Source organism: Anser cygnoides, chromosome 3 (genome assembly GCF_040182565.1).
Source record: "Anser cygnoides isolate HZ-2024a breed goose chromosome 3, Taihu_goose_T2T_genome, whole genome shotgun sequence".
Classification (NCBI taxonomy): Eukaryota; Metazoa; Chordata; class Aves; order Anseriformes; family Anatidae; genus Anser; species Anser cygnoides.
In genome coordinates, this window is record NC_089875.1 from 122,640,902 (window position 1) to 122,657,718 (window position 16,817).

The 16,817-nt window shown below is 43.5% G+C and overlaps 1 protein-coding gene across 15 annotated transcripts in view; it reads left to right on the forward strand.

Moving 5' to 3' along the window:
* The window catches only part of DTNB (dystrobrevin beta), a 207,077-nt gene that overhangs the window by 87,189 nt on the left and 103,071 nt on the right, over positions 1–16,817 (forward strand). For 13 of the 15 annotated variants that reach the window (XM_048053413.2, XM_048053411.2, XM_066995259.1 and 10 more), the window contains one exon: positions 5,075–5,152. In XM_048053413.2, coding sequence (XP_047909370.1) covers positions 5,075–5,152 — 78 coding nt within the window. Of the gene's footprint in view, positions 1–5,074; positions 5,153–8,682; positions 8,791–16,817 lie in introns of all 15 variants that reach the window. The other 2 variants (XR_010830722.1, XM_066995268.1) reach the window with 1 other exon arrangement.

A 16,817-nucleotide genomic window follows, 5' to 3' on the forward strand; every position in this document is an offset into this window, starting at 1 on the left:
TGGAAGTCAAGATCTTTGATTTAGTTAGAGTTCTGGCAATAACTCATAAGAGTTTGTTGACATGTTTAGGAAAATGATGGGAAGATCTAAGAACAGGATATCATTCATCCTGGATTATACTGAAGAGTTTAGTCCAGTATCTTGTGTCCAGTAGTAGCCAGATGCTTGGAGAGGGAGCTGGTCACAGCAGAAGAGACAGGTAATGTTCATACTTAAATGTGTTTTGGAAAAAAAATAAAAGAAGACAAAAAACCTGCTAGGGATGGAAAACTCGAACTTCTGTTACCTTCTTGAAGATGATTGAAGGTGTTTTAGCTTCAGAATTAACACTGACATTTATGTAGAAAAAAATACAGTGGATGAGTAAATTAACAGGGCTTCTAAGTGGTGACACCTGTATTGTTGTGAGGACTTTATTCCTCCTTTCCCAGATACGTGCCGGGTGCAGAGGACTCTTGTGATTCCTGTTCTCGAGCCCATCACAGATCTCAACTATTTATGCATGCTCTGATAGCCTCCCCCGTGCATAAGGTGCAGGTCGCAGGGGAGAGTCCGAGTGAACTAAACTCGGCGGCAGTGACAGCAGAAGGACGCAGAACAGCGAGCTCTTCTATGTACGCCCGGCCAAAGGAGCAGCCCGTCACTGGCCACTTGTCCCCAGGGCTGCCGCGAAGACCAGTCCTCGTCCTCTGAACCGGCACACCGCTGTGTCCTCGCTCGGTTCTTTGTCGGCTTGGGTAGAGGCCGGCAGTTCAGACGTGGTGGATAGCCGACCGAGCTGGCTCCTGTGTCAGTGCTAACCAGCAATGGACGAAGCTAAATGAGTATTCTTAGTCTCACAGAGGACAGTGTAATGTGTTTCAAGCCGTTAAAAGTTTATATGGCAGGCACCTTGGACCTCACACGTGGAATGAGAGGAAGGATCGGTGATGCCTTGATTTATACTCTCCAACACAGGCTGACCTTGCCCTCCCAGCTGCTTCGATAATGTCACTTCGTGTGAGCATCGTGAACAGAGAACTGGAGGAGAGGTTTAAAGGAAGGAACAGTGTAGCTCTGAGATGGTTTTTGGAGAGCCTGCGTGTTAGAAGAAATACTGCTAAGTGAAATGAAGCTGGCACTATTGGTAAGATCAGTCCGATAGCTTGGCTTCTGGGGTGACCGCAAGAGCCAGCTGCCAGGTATCCAAAAGGCTCCTCTGCAGGCACCGCTGGTAGGTGCTTCGTTTGTAGGGTAGGTGCTTCGTTTGTAGGTAGGTGCTTCGTTTGTAGGTAGGTGCTGTGTTCCCCAGCAGCACCCTAGGCTGACCAAATACATCCCCAGTGCCAGGCATTTTAAAAACGAAAAATTAGCCTAACAAAACAGAAGTTTTAAAATAAAGTTATAAGCTGTTCTTAATAAACTTCAAAGACCCTTAACCTGTTTTAATGTTTCCCCTAAATTGTGGGTGGGTGGGAGTTACTTTACTCCCTGAGTTGGGCACCTTGTGCTGCGGCTGCCTCGATTCACGCGTTCCCCCTTCCTCGAGGTGGAATCTCCTCCATCTCCTTCACCTGTAGTACTCTACCTACATCTTTATTTCTGTTAACTCGTCAGAAAGCAGCATTAATGTTAGACAGTGCTCACCACATGGAGCTAATTTTCACTTCTCTTCAGAAGATCCACCCCTCATAATGAATTGTGTTACGGTTGCAAACTTTCTGGGACATCACGATGTTTGCAGGGGTTTCCCCAGAGTACTGTTCCATACCAAGAAGCATCCAGCTGATACCAGAAGGTTTTTCTTCTTACACAAGAAGGTATTTTTTGTAAAATACTTTCTACATCTTAGAAAAGGATCTTACATGTAAGAGCCCACTTGGTGTTTACCAGGATATCAGTTTTAAAGATTGCTGTGCTCGTTCAAACAAAACCAAACCAAAACAAACCACCCGTGATGCCAGACAACTGGTAAGGCAAAAGTAAAGAAAAAAGTGATTTGCGAAGTCTGAAACAGTTCCACGAGTTAAGAGAATAAACAGAGCTGCGGGTACATTTCAGATTGCCTCTGAGACCTGTTGCCCTGCAGCATCCAACCCATGCCGTGAGAATAGTTAGCTCTTTTGCAGCTTTTCTAATTTACAAAGAAAATTTTGATTTGGTCATATTTTGGTATAGAAATATAAACGTATAGGTTACATGTATATATTGAGTGTATGAAAGGTGTGAACGTATTTAATCCATTTTCAAAATCTTGTTACTTATCAAGTGGTTACTGTGCCTTCTGATGAGGTTCAGTGCTCAGTTCGTTTAGAGATCTTTGTAAAAGCTACATACATCGGTAAAAAGTCAGAGTTCCCATTTAGTAACCTTCTGAATTTATGTACCAGCTCTGATTTGGGGTGTTCTCATGTCTCAGGTGCATTCTCTGGTGAGGCAGAAAAACCTCTCCTCAGTAGCTCATTTGTCTTTTTTATGTCGATAGGCTAACTCTCATAAGCATCTCAGAGGGGGAATTCACTTATATTCCATTTGAACCAGAAATTGGTAAAATAAAACCAATCCCAGTTTCATAAAGAAGCTCTTTTGCTACTCCATTGGTATTGCGTACATGGTTACAGCCTGCTCCTGGTGTCACAACCAGTATGATTTTTCTGTCACAGTTATACAAGAAAATACAGTGCCAGCTTAAGAGGGTTCCTAATTTCTGAAAAGATGCTCCCTGAAAATGTATAAATGGCCCCAAGAATTTGTCTGGACTGGGACAGGCTTCATTGTATGTGGTAAATAAGACAGAGTTGTGCAGTTAGGTGTCTTCTAACCAGATGTCACTGTTTAATTTTTTTTCTTTGTCTTTATCACTGTTAGTGGGGATTTAGTTGGAAAAATGAGGACACTGGTATTTGCAGAACTGGAACGAGCATGTGGAAATGTCTCACAATGATACCAAAAACAGATTGTGAGTGGTGAATTACATCCACTTTCCTTTTAAAAGAGCCATTTAAAAGCAATGTTGTAATAAAATAAAGAATTATCCAGACTCAAAATAGTAGGCCCACATAGGTGAACTTCTGTGGGATAACGGAAGACGTGCTCCCGTATAAAATTTGTTACTTAAAATGCATCAGGTGAAAACACAGCAGCATCTCGTGGGCCATGAGCACATTATGCCATGCTGGCAGCGCCATGCTGTCGTCCTGGGCATCTCGGGAACATTTGCTGTGAGCTTGTTTGTCCCCTCCGCCGAAATGTGATGCCCCAGGGTTGATTTTACATACCCCAGAATTATTATCAGTACCGAGGTGGCATTTATGGTGTGTCTGATAGTGCAGTGTTTAGCGAAGCTGTTTTTCCCTCCCAAAGCAAGCAAAGCAAAAGCCTGCTTCGTTGGTGATGCACACAAAAACCATGAGCCAATAGTTGTTGCTGAAAAATACAGGTTTTGTCGCAAAAGCTCCTTGTTGTTTTAGGTGTTTGTCTGACAGCAGCCCATACTGCTTTCTGATTCGCATAGCAGGAGAATGCAAAGTCAGTAAGTGAATCCTCAGGGAAAAAGAAGAATTTTGAACTGTAGCTGTGGGCAGAACATTTCTGATGCTCAGTCGAGAAGTAAATAAGGAGGTAAAGAGGCAAAGAGAGAGACACTGTTAATTACCTCCTTGTTAGCAGAGGATGCATTTGTATGTTCGCTCACAACGTTAATAGATTCCAGATGTACCACAGCATGTCACGTCCATCAGGTTACCAAGTTTCCAGTGTGTTATAAGTGCATTTCTGCTTTTTTGTACAGTAAGAAGTTCCTTTTCCAAAGTAGCAGACTCAGTAAATATCTTATGACCAGACCATTTCTCAGTATAATGTTGTATTTTAGAACAACGTGAACATTGAAACATACAGCATAATTATTTCTGGGCTAATCTGTCTGGAGTGGGGATTGAGAACTGAAGTGCTTTTGTGCTCTGATCCAAGGTGGAGAAAGAACACACAAGACCTGCGAGGAATATGATCTTTGTGATTTTACCTCTTTGACAGCAGGTGATTCTTACAGGCGTGTTTGGTTCTCCAGATTGGTGGGTTCTGAAAGCTATTGTGTGAAGTACGCTAATGGGTCTTAAGTGAATTCCTAGCATCCAGAAATCCTGAACAGAAGCAGGCTCGCTGCAGCAGGCACCAGGAATGTCAGGGAAGCCAAAAACTGCAAAAGCTCTGTTAGGACAAATGTGTCCTGTGCTGCTGGATAGTATACACAGTATACACAGAAAGCATATATATATAGTATATATATATGTATATACATGTATATACATAGTATACACAGAAAAGTGCGGTGTTTTTCTCCATTACGACCTGGACGAGACATTTTGTCTAACGTGCAAATTGAGCTGCTGTCTGCGCATGGGCAGCTCTGCGTGTCTTTGGAAGTCTGGTTCTAAAGGATGGTGGTAGGTGTGCTCGGAGGCTAAATGCCAGCAAACGCTGACTCTGGTGGCAGCTCCTGCAGGTTGCCCCCCCCGACTCGAGCAGAGCTGCCTGGGGGTGCCCCAGGCACGTCGCTCACCTCCCACACCCTGCCTGCCCGTCAGCACGGCCTTCGGAAAACTTCCAGGGCTTTAAAATGACAAATGGGGAAACATCATCCCGTGGTTTTGTGGTTAGGGTGGTAAGGAACACGAGGTGCTCTGTTGGATTCCTCCAACTCACTCGAAATTATCTCATTAGAAATAAAAGTCAAGCAGGTGGTGTGTGTGAGTGTTGTATAATTGATGGCTTATTGTAACGAGTCATTGCCTCGTCTCTTTAAACGTTTCAAATAATTCCCCTAATTTGAATGGTCCCTACGTCTGCTTGAAGTATTAGACAATACCAAAGGTCAGTTATTTAATCACAAATGTTAGTTTTACCTTCATTTTAAAGTTACACGTGAATTTGAAAGTTAATTAGAACAGAGCAGTTCAGTACCTTCCTTCAAAGCAATTCTGCTGTTCTTTGACCTAGTATTGTCACAGAAAACAGTGGTGTCCTTTTCCCTTCTATTGTTTTTTTCTTTTCTTTTTGTTCTTTAAATCACTAACTGGAATAAATACTTCTATTTTAGTCCTCCTCGACCTCTGACTAACATGAACGATACCATGGTGACCCACATGTCCTCTGGAGCACCTACACCAACAAAAAGGTACGTGTGCTTTGCGATGTTTGTTTCTGTGAGAGGTTAAAATATATATATATATATATGTGTGTGTGTGTATGGATTTTGTATCACTAGGACTCTTATAATGTGTTTCAAATAACGCTGCTAGTTCAAAGTATGTATACAACATCCATTAAAGCAGGAATTGTTTGCAGTGCCTCTTTTTGCGGTCTCTCTGAATAGTGATTTGCTTTCATTGCAATAGATGTTATGAGTGCGACTGAAGAAATATCTAAAGAGAAATAAAGAGATTTTTGTTGTTCTTATTAAATAGAGCATTACTTTCCAAGCTGTTCTGAGAAAGGCTGGTCTTGTTGTATCATAGGCTCCAGTGCTTACAAGGCAGAGTAATTCTGTTTCTGCTTGAGACATTTCACATAATGAGTTTACTTTGTTGGCTTTGTTAATGCTTGTTCTCCACACCAAACTGTTTAGCTGCCAAAGTTCTTTAGAGTTGCCCGCGTCTAGTAGAGGCATGTATGTTACAGTTGAATTTGCGTTTACATTTACTTATTTTTATATACATAAATTATTGTATAAATGTACGTATGTAAATACATAAATACACTGTTGAATCAATTTGCACTTTTCTTTCTTGGTAAGTTACGCTAGCGAGAATAGCAAGGTGGTTCACTGAAGACTTTACTTGTCCAAAGCTGTGAATAAGTGTTCCCTGCAGGGAAAGAGAAACTGAACTGAAAAAATGTTCCTAAATTTAATGACAAGCTAATACTAAAGAGGAAGACAAATCCCTCATTTTCAGCAACAGTCTTTCAAACAGGGTTAAGCAAAGGTCCGTGTATTTTCCTTCTGGTTTCCAAGACAAAAAGTGAGTTGTATGTGCAGTTTCGAACTGGCTATGATGGAATTTTGAAATCTGTTTCTAAATCAGACAATTCAGTGTGTACAAACTATATACAGTGTGCAGTACAGTGTATGACTTCAATTCCCTTTTTGCAGAATTAGAAGTGAGGAGGCTGAGGGTGGGCAATTCCCAGAGTCTGCTGCACAGAGTTTTTGTGTAGACAGCCCTTTAGCAACGTGACCCATGACGTTTTCTCATTTATTGGGTTGCAAGCAACTTTGTGGGCAGGGTCTCTTGCATTCTGTCTTTACTTCTAGCCTCTGCCTGAGGTCTGGGTCTGGTCGCTCGGGTGCAGACAATTGTCTTCAAATCTCTATCAGAGAAGATCCTGCTTTAGGCACGCATGTCCTGCCTTAGGACACGCATGCACACAAGTTTGAAACATTTCATGAGCAGCAGTGCCTGCCAGGTTCTGCACCCTCTTCATCCTCTTGTATAAGGTGCTACAGAATGAAATGGTGGAGCCCTCTGCCAGTTCTGACCCGGGGTAGCAGTTAGTTTGGGTAGTGATCACCTAGTTCTTTAGTTTCTACTTCTTTGTTTAACCAACTTTTCCCATTTTCCTAATCCAAATTGGACAATTCACATTTTAAAAGTCTCTAATTCCACAGTCATCAAGACTATCTCGCCTGTATGGTAGGCTGTGTTCTGACTTACCAGTGTTTCACTCTTCCCAGTACAAGATTAGTTTCTGTGCTGGTTTGTGGGAACAGTGGGTGCCTTTTTGTCTCAGGGAGGCCTGTAGTCCCAGTGACCATTAGTTCCTCTGCATTAAATATAAAAATCACGTCTGATCCAGAAGAGGACAGAGTGAAACTTGAGTCAAGATGACCCACAGCAAGTACCTGTGTTTCTTTCTTTGAGAATGCCAGGAGACAGGCTGCTGCAAAATAGCTGCAGGGTGGTCTCTGATGGAGGACATGAAGCAGTCCTCCACAGATGAGTTTTTCATTTGCCTCTTCAGTTTAAACACATGTGAACAAATATTTTATTACTAAAAAAGCAAATGAGAAGATGAAACCAGTATTAGCTTTGCTGCCAAGTACCAATACTGATCCTAAAGTACACTTCACCTAAAGAAACACATCTTTTTCCTAACGTCCAGAAACTCAGTCAGGATTTGTCTTTCACATCACCATCATCTGCCAGCTATGCTTCTGTTCTCTTCCCTGCCCCTGTGGGCAGGGCCTAGCTTACCCCTTCCCTTAGTCTGAGAAAGAAGGTGCCAGAGAAAATGCTAGGAAGATACCATACCCGGCTTTAATGCAAAATAAAAAGAGGGCCAGCTATTACCACCTGGCCTTTCAACTTGTTTTCGTGGCCACATAGATCTTACGATACACTGCTGAGATCAGAAGTAGTGGAATATCACTTTTGTGGAGGATAATGAAGGGAAAGAAAACTGACAGCTCAGGGTAAGTAGGTATTAGTAGGTAAAGTGATGTTTAATGTAAATACTAATTGGCTTATGACAAGACCTGTACATTGTCAGGTATTCTCAGGGTACAAGAATTTCATGCTCCTGTCACCCATGATGACAGGTAGCAGATGCTTAAGTAAGATTATAAGCAGTAAGTCATTAAGTCAAGTTAGTAAGTCAAATTTTGCTCTTGGTTTTTGCTCTTACTCCCATCTTGCAGCACTCATTGGTTCACTACCTGAGTTGTAGCATTTATAGAGACCACTAATTCAAAAATCTGGCATCCACTAATGAGCTCTACAATTCAATTATGAGCTGTTTAAGAAAACTCTTATGTTTTAAAATTCACCTTCTTCATGCTATTGAAGCCACCTGCTTCTAGTCTAAGAATCCTAGTTAAAAGTCAACTTAATTTTTCCTTCCAAATTGAATTGTGCTTGTTATCCTTCTCATCTTCTTTCAGCGTTTATTTTGATGTGGGATGGCCAAAACTGCACCTGACAACCAAGTCCGAGCCCACTTTTCTGTCCTAGTCCCATACTCTTTTGCTTGTGTGAGTTGCAGGGATCCGCATAGCTCTTGTGAACAGAGACTGTCCCAAAGGCACACAACTAATGAAATCTTCTTCTTCTCTGATGTGGGCATGGATATGCATAGATCTGGATTTGGTCCAGATTGGAATCCCAGAAATCCCAGAAATACAGATTATAGAAACTGCAGCGACCAAGCAAAGCATAAATAGCTTTTCAACAGTGCTACCAAGACTAGTATTTTGACTAACGAGGACATGATAGAATCAGCAACAGAGGGCTCTGACACACTTTGGCTTTGAGCATTTTATTTTTTTAATAAAGGAGCTAGATGTATTCTAGAACTGATCTTTAGAAAACCATAAATCATCTTACTGTCAAGCATCATCTTCTGTCAGGCATCATGAGAACTCACGGGCAGCAAATCTGTGGCAGATGTCATCATCTGTGATCTCCGTACCCATTTTAGTACCTGCCTTTTACCAAGATCGTGGCTCATCCCTCTTCAAGGATCCCTCTTCCAAAATTATGAAAGGTTACTTCATCTAGCAGATTCTGCAAGAGTTCATGGGAACAGGCTTCCACTCTCTGTGCTTGCTTATTCCAAAGAAGGATCGGGGTATTTATCTTTTCCTGGACCTGGGGGGAAAGGAAACGCTGCCTCAGGTTCAGGTAGTAATGTTTGCCTCCATCATTCCAGCTCTTCAGGCTCTCAGCTTGCAGGACGCACACTTCTCCATAACCACTCAACAAGCCCATGGGGATGTACCTGAGGCTCGCAGTGGGACCCAAACACATCTAACAACAGGTATTGTCATTCAGACTCTGCTTAGTGCCTTTGTTCTTTGCAAAACACCTAGCTGTGGTGGCTATGTACACCTGTCAAGTCTAATCAGGGTGTATTTGTTTTTAATTACATCATAATGGGAAGTAAAAGTCTTCATCAGAGCTGCTCAGGTTGTTCAGCGGAGGATCTACAAGGAGTGCTCAGTGAAAGCCATTTCAGACTGTATCATTTGTATGGCCCAAACCATTTCCATCTCTGCAAGGCTTGCCTGATAGCATTACTGAGTTGAACTACACCGAAAAGCGCTTCTAAAGTACCTTAGATTATCTTAATCAGGCCTGTGTCCACTCATACTAAAGAAATGCTGCATGCCAAGTTTTACTTGGTACTGCTAAAACTTTGGCTCAGGTCAAGTATACACATTTTGGAAAGAATATGGAAACACTGCAAAATGAATTAGAAGAGAGCTATAGAAATTGCTAAAAGCTGGAAATGCGATGCTAAAAGAGCATTATCTGTTTAGTTTATTCGGGAAGTTAGAGATGTGATTTGATCACTAGGTTACAAATATTTATACATGGAAATATGTCCAGTAGCCAGGTTTCTTTCTAGCCTTGCACAGAAGGGCGTTTCAAGATCCACTAACTTCTGCATAACCTCTGCACGCAGCCAGTTAAATATATGGCTGCAGAATTGGTGGGCTTAGTCGTAGGCATGACAGCTAAAATACTTGGCTCTTGCTTCAGCTTGAAGAAGACTCTACTTGTCTCAGCATATGCCCGTCCACGCATGGTACCGTATTTCTGAGCATTTGAGACTTTTAATGCACTGACTGAAGCACTGAATACATTGAAGCATTGCTGATTCATTTATCGTCTAGTTTGTCAGAGACTTCAAGCACATGTCTGTGTTGTCTTTGTATTCTCCATTCCTTTGAACCTGGAAAATATACAGGCGCCTGCACTTAGTAATAGAGTGAGTTAAGGCAGGAGAAGCATTTTTTCCCCTTTGAAAATTTCTTGTATTTCTATTTTGTCGGTTCACATGTGCCTGGTTACAGTATTTTCCCCCAAGGTTTATTAGTTACTGTTGCTTAGGTTAATCCCTGATGTAAAAGGAAGGGTCTTGTTTCCCTAGCTGGAGGCACGGCCACATCTTGGCAGCATGAAACAAAGACGGCAGGGTCACAGACTTCCTTGTGCGAGCCGAATGGCATTCGTAGCTGCATCTTCACGTGCTGAAGCTGGTCAAACTGGTCACATTTCAGAGAGATGGCTTCTTTTGGAAAGCCAAATTTATTCCTAATATTAACCTATTTGTTCCTATATCCTATCTTATTAGTTTATACACCTGGAGTAAATTTTGGATGTAAATGTCAGAAGTTACTTCTAGCATACTGTTTGCCTGTCTGTGGAGATTTGGCCGATGTTTACACCTTCATCAAACTTTCTTCTTTCTAGCTAATATATTCTGGCTTCTGACAGCAGGCTTATCCAAGAGTAAGGGTTTTTGGTTCACTTTGCTGTCTTTCCCCAAAAGATGGAGCAAATGTGGATGAATTTATTTCAAGGAAAAGCTGGAAGGACTAATAACTGGATAGCTATACATGATTTTATTAGAAAAAGAAAACTTCTGCAATTTTTAATAACATCCACATTCGTAATGATACCCGTTAGGACGCTGCTGTTCACACAGCTTCTGGTAGGTATAACTAATGCAGAACCTGTGCTCCCTAGTAATATTTTTAATAAGCGAGGTGGGCACCGACGTGGCCCTCTGGGCTGTGGGCAGTCCCACATCACGCTGGTGACGTGAAACTAGTGTTTGTTCACATCTCAGGCTCCTGGTGTGACACTTGTGGCGGGCAGGGTGCCTGCCCCGCGAGCCCTCGGCTCCCCCAGGGCACGGCGATCACTGCTGGTTTCTCACCGCTTTCTGCCAAAAACATGAAAATAACCAACGCTTGACAACTGCTTTGTTGGGACTCAGACTGAGCTGAAAGAAAGGCATTTTAATGCCTGAGCTCACTTTTTTATAAACTAAAAACTGAAAAACAAGCAAACCAAAGGAGCTCTCGTCAAATGCTACTCTCCAGTCCGTGCACATCTCTGAGGGAAGCCTTCCTCATTCCCAGCCTCCTCATCCTCTGCTTTCAGTGGGAAAATATCCAGAGGGGCAATGAACTCTGCAGATCCCAGGACTTCTGTAGCTATATTTTGCAAGAGGCAAGGAGCTTTCTGTGGTCTATAAAATGCTGCAGACAGAATGAGCTCAGAGAAAGTTTTTCCTGCTAAGGGGGAAGTTCTGGCAGCAGATATGTAGCTATGGTCACTCGTGGCTTTGGATTATTTTCACATTTAGGTATGTAATACTACAATTTTGTTATTTTTCATCTTTCAGAATGTAAATGTCCAAATTTAAAAAAAAAACAAAAACAAAAACTGATTTAATGGCATGTTTACATTTGATGGCATTGTGTCAAATGTGGGAGGGAAATGTTCGGTGCATTTATCAAGTGAAACATTTACAAAGGGAAAATTTTAACGCAATCTTGCCTATATTTGTTGCCTATGATACAACAAAACACAGTATTTCTCTGATTTTACAGCCAATGAACCTTTCTAAATAAAAGGAGAGGATTATGTCTCTTCTGTAAGACTAGGCCAAGCCTGTTAAATATGTTTTGTGTTTCAGCTAATTTATTTTATATGGTTCGGGAATAGATTTTTTTCTTTCTGTTGTGGTCAGTGTGCACTGTTCTTCCCTCAGTAATTCTGTTCCCAGTCAGCCAGTCCCTCAGGTAGGTCAATTCCCCTCTTCAACAGCCCACTACCTCCGCTGCTTTCTCAGCAGCCATCATCAGTCTGCAGGTTACGCAGCATCTTTTACCTTGCAGATTTGGGTTAGAATTTATATGCATTGCATTTTACTCTCGTTGATGTATGTAGCATGTGAAAAGATGATGGATCATTCTCTGCCTTTTCCTAAAAAGGCTTGTGTGTGTGTCTGTTGTCCCTGTAAGCCCTATAAATGTGTAAGAGTGACAATCACCTCAGCTGCTTGGCTGCCTTCAGCAGAGGCGTTTCCTCCTGAGCTAGTTGCAGAAGGCTCCCTGCACAGCTTATGTGGACAAATAAACTCTTCTGGAGTGTGACAGAGCAGCCCCGATGCGGACGTCCCCGTTAAGATGAGAGCACTCCAGCAGTGCCTGTTTCTTTCCTGTTGACTGTAAAGGGAGTGCACTCAGCTAGCTCATGCTCACAGCCTCCCGTAACGGGTGTTCGGGGAGGCAAAAGTTTCTCCTTTGGACTGAGAAGGGCCTTTAAAATATAAGTGCTTTTAAACAACCTGGCTTATTAAAGTCACTACATTTGCTACCTATAATAATAACAAAATACTGTATCTGTTTTTTCTTATTTCTACAACTAAGGAGCTTGGAGACTATAGATGTCTACATTTGGATAGGAGAATCATGTTCTTACAGTCTAAAAACAAAATTATTTGCAGCTTCAGAACTAAAGTGGAGAGGGATATGATGCCTATACAATATTCAGAACCAGTCCTCCTTCCTAAGAGATTGTATTTCCGCTAACTCCAGTTTGTATTTTTTTTTTTCAGTCTTCTGCTCCTAAGGCCCCTGATTATCTGCTCTTCGTAGTCCTTCGCCCTCTTTCTATCTTTATTTTTTGCTTGCCATTATTTACCTCTGCGGTCTCCAGTGCCATTGATTAGCTTCTTGAGTTCTGTCCTTCTGTGGGTTTGCAGACGGGTGCATGACTGAGCAGTTTCCAGATTTTTGATCAGACCTCCACAAACCTTCCTGCAATCAGCTCTGCATTGATATCTTTGTCACTGATGTTGTTCTTTGTTTGTTTGTTTAGTTCTGTAACCCAGAGTGATTTTTATTTGCTTGGCTAGCTTAATTTATCTTCTGACAGTTTCCAATGTACCTTTTTTCTCCTTTGTTCCCATGTCCATATATATCTCTCCAACATTTCCTTCTAGCAGTCCAGTCAGCAATTCCACCTGAAAGTGACTGAAACTACTGTTATTGTCCGTTCTGCCATTTGTCTTTGACAGGTGTAGTACATTCATTTTCTTATTTTCTGCTTCTAGAGGTGTGTGACATGTAGAGATCCTAGCGCCGTTCTAGCCGTAGAGCCTAGGCCACAGGAAGCTGGCAGCCTGTGGGCAGCAGCGGGTGCTCTGCCACTCCTGTCCACGCTGCAGATTAGTGGTGGCATTGAACCCGAGGCACAACGGATGCCCCATCTCCTCCGAAGGGGCCGCGGGGGTGCAGGAGGGGCATTAGCAGGGGGTGGGACAGGCCACTAAGGGCCCCGGAGCCGCACCACTGGGTCTGGGGCTGTGTCTGGGGCAGGGGCCTGCGTGCTGGAACTCGGCCATGGCTCCTGACGGGGTTTTGACCTTGGCTAACAGTCTCTAGCTCAAACGATCCCTGGGTGCATTTTGAAAACTAGCACAAGCCAGAAATCATTCAAATCTTTTCCAGTTTCCAGACAGTGTGCATGCAGCCGCATTGCTTCGGAGGGAGTTCAGCAGCATGAGCACAGGCAGACTGTGGTAGCTGGCACTACCTGGATTGCTGCTAGAGAGGTGGTTGTGCATGGTTTGCAACGTGCTTCATAACGCATCCCATCGCACCTTATATATACCTATATAACACCAAAACAGACTTTCTAGAAAAGGATTAAAAATATCTCTTGGTAGAGACAAGGGATGTCCTAGCTCACATGTAGCCTTGCCCAAGGAAGATTTAGCAATACCCCACAACTCGCAAGAGAAAGGGACAGCAAAGAGAAAGGAATAATGAGGACAAGAGTCGGCATAATGAATTAGTCTAACAATTTCAAGCAAAAAGTCATGTGTTTCTGTACTGTTTAAACTGATATCTAGATGCCTATAGGCATTTATTTTTAACCTGTGGTTTAAAATCCTTGGGGTGCAATTGTGAGCCTGTGGGATGTGGGTTTTGAGGAAGATGCATTAGGTGAGAGTGTGGGGAGCTTGATGGGGTGGAAGAAATGGTTGAAGGCATCAGCAAGGGAAATAGTCGGGAGATAGATTCACTACTCTTAAGTGAGTATAATTTAAAATTCCAGATAACAGGAAAGTGTGTGAATAAAATATAAAAGACATCTTTGTTTTGGTGCCTAGCTACGGAAGATGCTTCTCTCTTGCTGTTGGCATGCAGATGGTCTGGGGCTATTGCAGAACACAGAGGGTTTGCAGGTACCGCACTCTGCAGTCTCATCCTGGCAGCCAGCAAGTGCCTCGTGGTGCTGCTGTGTCGGAACAGGCACGGGGAGACAGGGCCTGCGGGCAAGATAGCTGTGTTTAATCCTGATGCTGCTTTAATGGTGTTTTCTAACCTACCTCTGCTGTGAAACGTTTGGTCTACCTTTAAACTGCTTCTCACTTCAGCTACTTTCATCTTCTCTGTAGCTTTTTCCTTTCTCAAGCAGTGCTCCTCCAGGTTATCTTGTGTGCTGCCTCTGGAGTAATATTTCTCTGTCCAGTTCTTCTTCCCTCCAGTTCACGATGGGTTTTCCAATAACGTTATTGCCGTCTAGCTGCTGTCACAGGGTTGTTGGGTCCAACAGAGTAGCACTGATACAAGCGCTGTGCAAGGAAGGGGAACGGGGAACAAAATGGCCCCATCAGCATCACCCAGCAGGCAGAGCAGGTCCAAAGTATTGCTCTCCAGCTAAGGATTTGGATTTGTTCTCTGTCACCTTTCTCATCACATTCAAATCCTTCATTTCTCCCTCAGTTCTTTTTTTTACTCCATTTTGCCTACGCTTATTTTTTTCTAGACACAACAGACTGGCCGAGGCTGGGACCTCTGAGTCTGTCTGCTCCCATGCCTGCAGGGTGCCCAGCACCATGTCCAGTTGCACGTTGAAGCTCACTACAGATGGAGACTCTCCAGCCTCTCTAGGCAACCTGTGCCAGTGGTCTGCCACCCTCACATTACAAAAAGTGTTTCTTTTGTATTGACTGAGTTTTAAATTTTGAGCCCGGGGCCTCTGGGCCCGGCCCTGGGCACCGCCGAGCAGAGCCCGGCTCCGGCCTCTCCGCACCTCCCTGCGGGTCCTGACGGCCATGGGGGAGCTCCCCCGGAGCCTCCTCTGCTCCAGGCCGAGCAGCCCCAGCTCTCGCAGCCTCTCCTCACAGCACGGGGGCTCCGGGCCCGGCAGCACCCTGGGGGCCCCGGCCTGGGCTCTCCCCCCTGGGCCCAGCTCTCTCTGTGCTGGGGGCCCAGGACTCCCAGCCCCAGGACTCCCCAGCGCCGAGCAGAGGGGCAGGATCCCCTCCCCGGCCCTGCTGGCAGCTCTGTGATACGGATGCTTTCATTTTTGTTCAAGTCTTTGGTTTTCACACTTGCCCGTGTTTGGTGATGTGTGGACACATGACAGACACACTTACCCTCCTCATTCAGAACTCTCTTCAGACTGACTGACCATTTAGACCGGTCTTGCTGAGTCCTGTCTTCCCTGGGCCTGTTAAGATTTTGATTTATTTTTTTTCCCCAAGTAACTTAGCAGCAGCATATATATTCAGACAGCTTTTATCACTGCTGTCTTTCTGAATCCACTTTGCTGGCTGTTCATTCCTCCCTTCCTGTATCTGCTTTAAATTCAAGTTTTACCAGATAATGCTTTTTTTAATCCCTGTATTCCTTGCCTTAATGATGAGCATCCAGCACGCGGCTGGTGTTGGACTGGTTCCCTGTTATGTTTCCCTGCATAAACGTGTGATTTTCATCTTAGATATAGGTCCCATCATCTTTCCTGCATATGATAGCTGGAGGGTAGGGGTCTGAAGAAATTAAAAGGCTGTTTGCAGTTTTCAAGTAATGTGGTGGTTTCCCAGTGACTTTAAATCTTTAAGACAGATTACGTCACTGTCTGAACAGCGTGCTGTAAGTCAGTCAGAAATATGGTTTTGATTCAGAAATTACTGTGCTAAATTTCATTTCTGTTTTATGCAGAGAGTGGTGGTAATTATCCTTTTTGACCTTAACATCTATTTAAATCAATCATGGGGGAAAATAACGTGACAGAAAACAAGAGATCCATCTAGATTATGTGCTGGCAGCTCTTCTTGAAACCTCTTTCCTTACTGAGTGGCCAGAGCAGCAGCGTGCAATTTTGTAAGGATTTGCAAAGTTGTGAGCCATGACATTAGAAACTTGCAGGGATTTCTTGCTGTAAATTTCAGGATTTTTAATAGATTGTCTATTTTACTTGGCTTTCCTGGTAGGTTTTCAGAAGAGAGATTAATTTAAGACACCAAAAGCACCATTTAAATACTTCATTAATTTATTGAGCTCCTTATAAAGCTGCAGAGCCAAGAGTTACTGCATAAAGCTTGACAAGCAGCACTTCAGACATCAGACTCTGCATGGCTTGGAGGAACGATCAGTCATAAAAAGGGTCACACGTTTTTCTAATAACCTGAGAGCGGAGGTTGTTCTCTGGCTCTCGTCTTCAGCCCGCCGGTGTTCCTCTCCTCTCCAGCTGTACAGGAGCCAGCCAGCCCTGCAAGCCCCGCGCTCCTCGAGGCGCAGGTACGTGCCGCAGCCCCAGCCACCGCAGGCACCCAGCCGAAACCTGTAACACCGCAGGTACAGCGGGACAGGAGGGATCGTCCTGCTGCTCAGAGCGGCTTTGTGCCCATTCCTCCGACCTCGTTCTTCCTTCCCACTTAATCTCGCTTCCCTTTCTCCCCCAGAAGGAGCACGTTAGCTTTATTTCTTGCTGCCTTTTGACTATTGCTTTGCATGGTGTCGTCTGTTTTTGTGTATGGTGGCTGTCGCTATATGGAAAGTGTGAGAAACATGCTGCAAGATTACATTCTCATGCTACATTAAAGAATTCAGTCACAGCTTGTGGCTAACTTGGGGATGAATAGGTGTTACTTTATCCTGAATACCATCTTCTGAAAACTAAAAGATTCTATGTATATAGCATAATTTTGAGTTTCTTCTTCCCGACTTGTATTCGTTTTTAAACAAAGTGGAA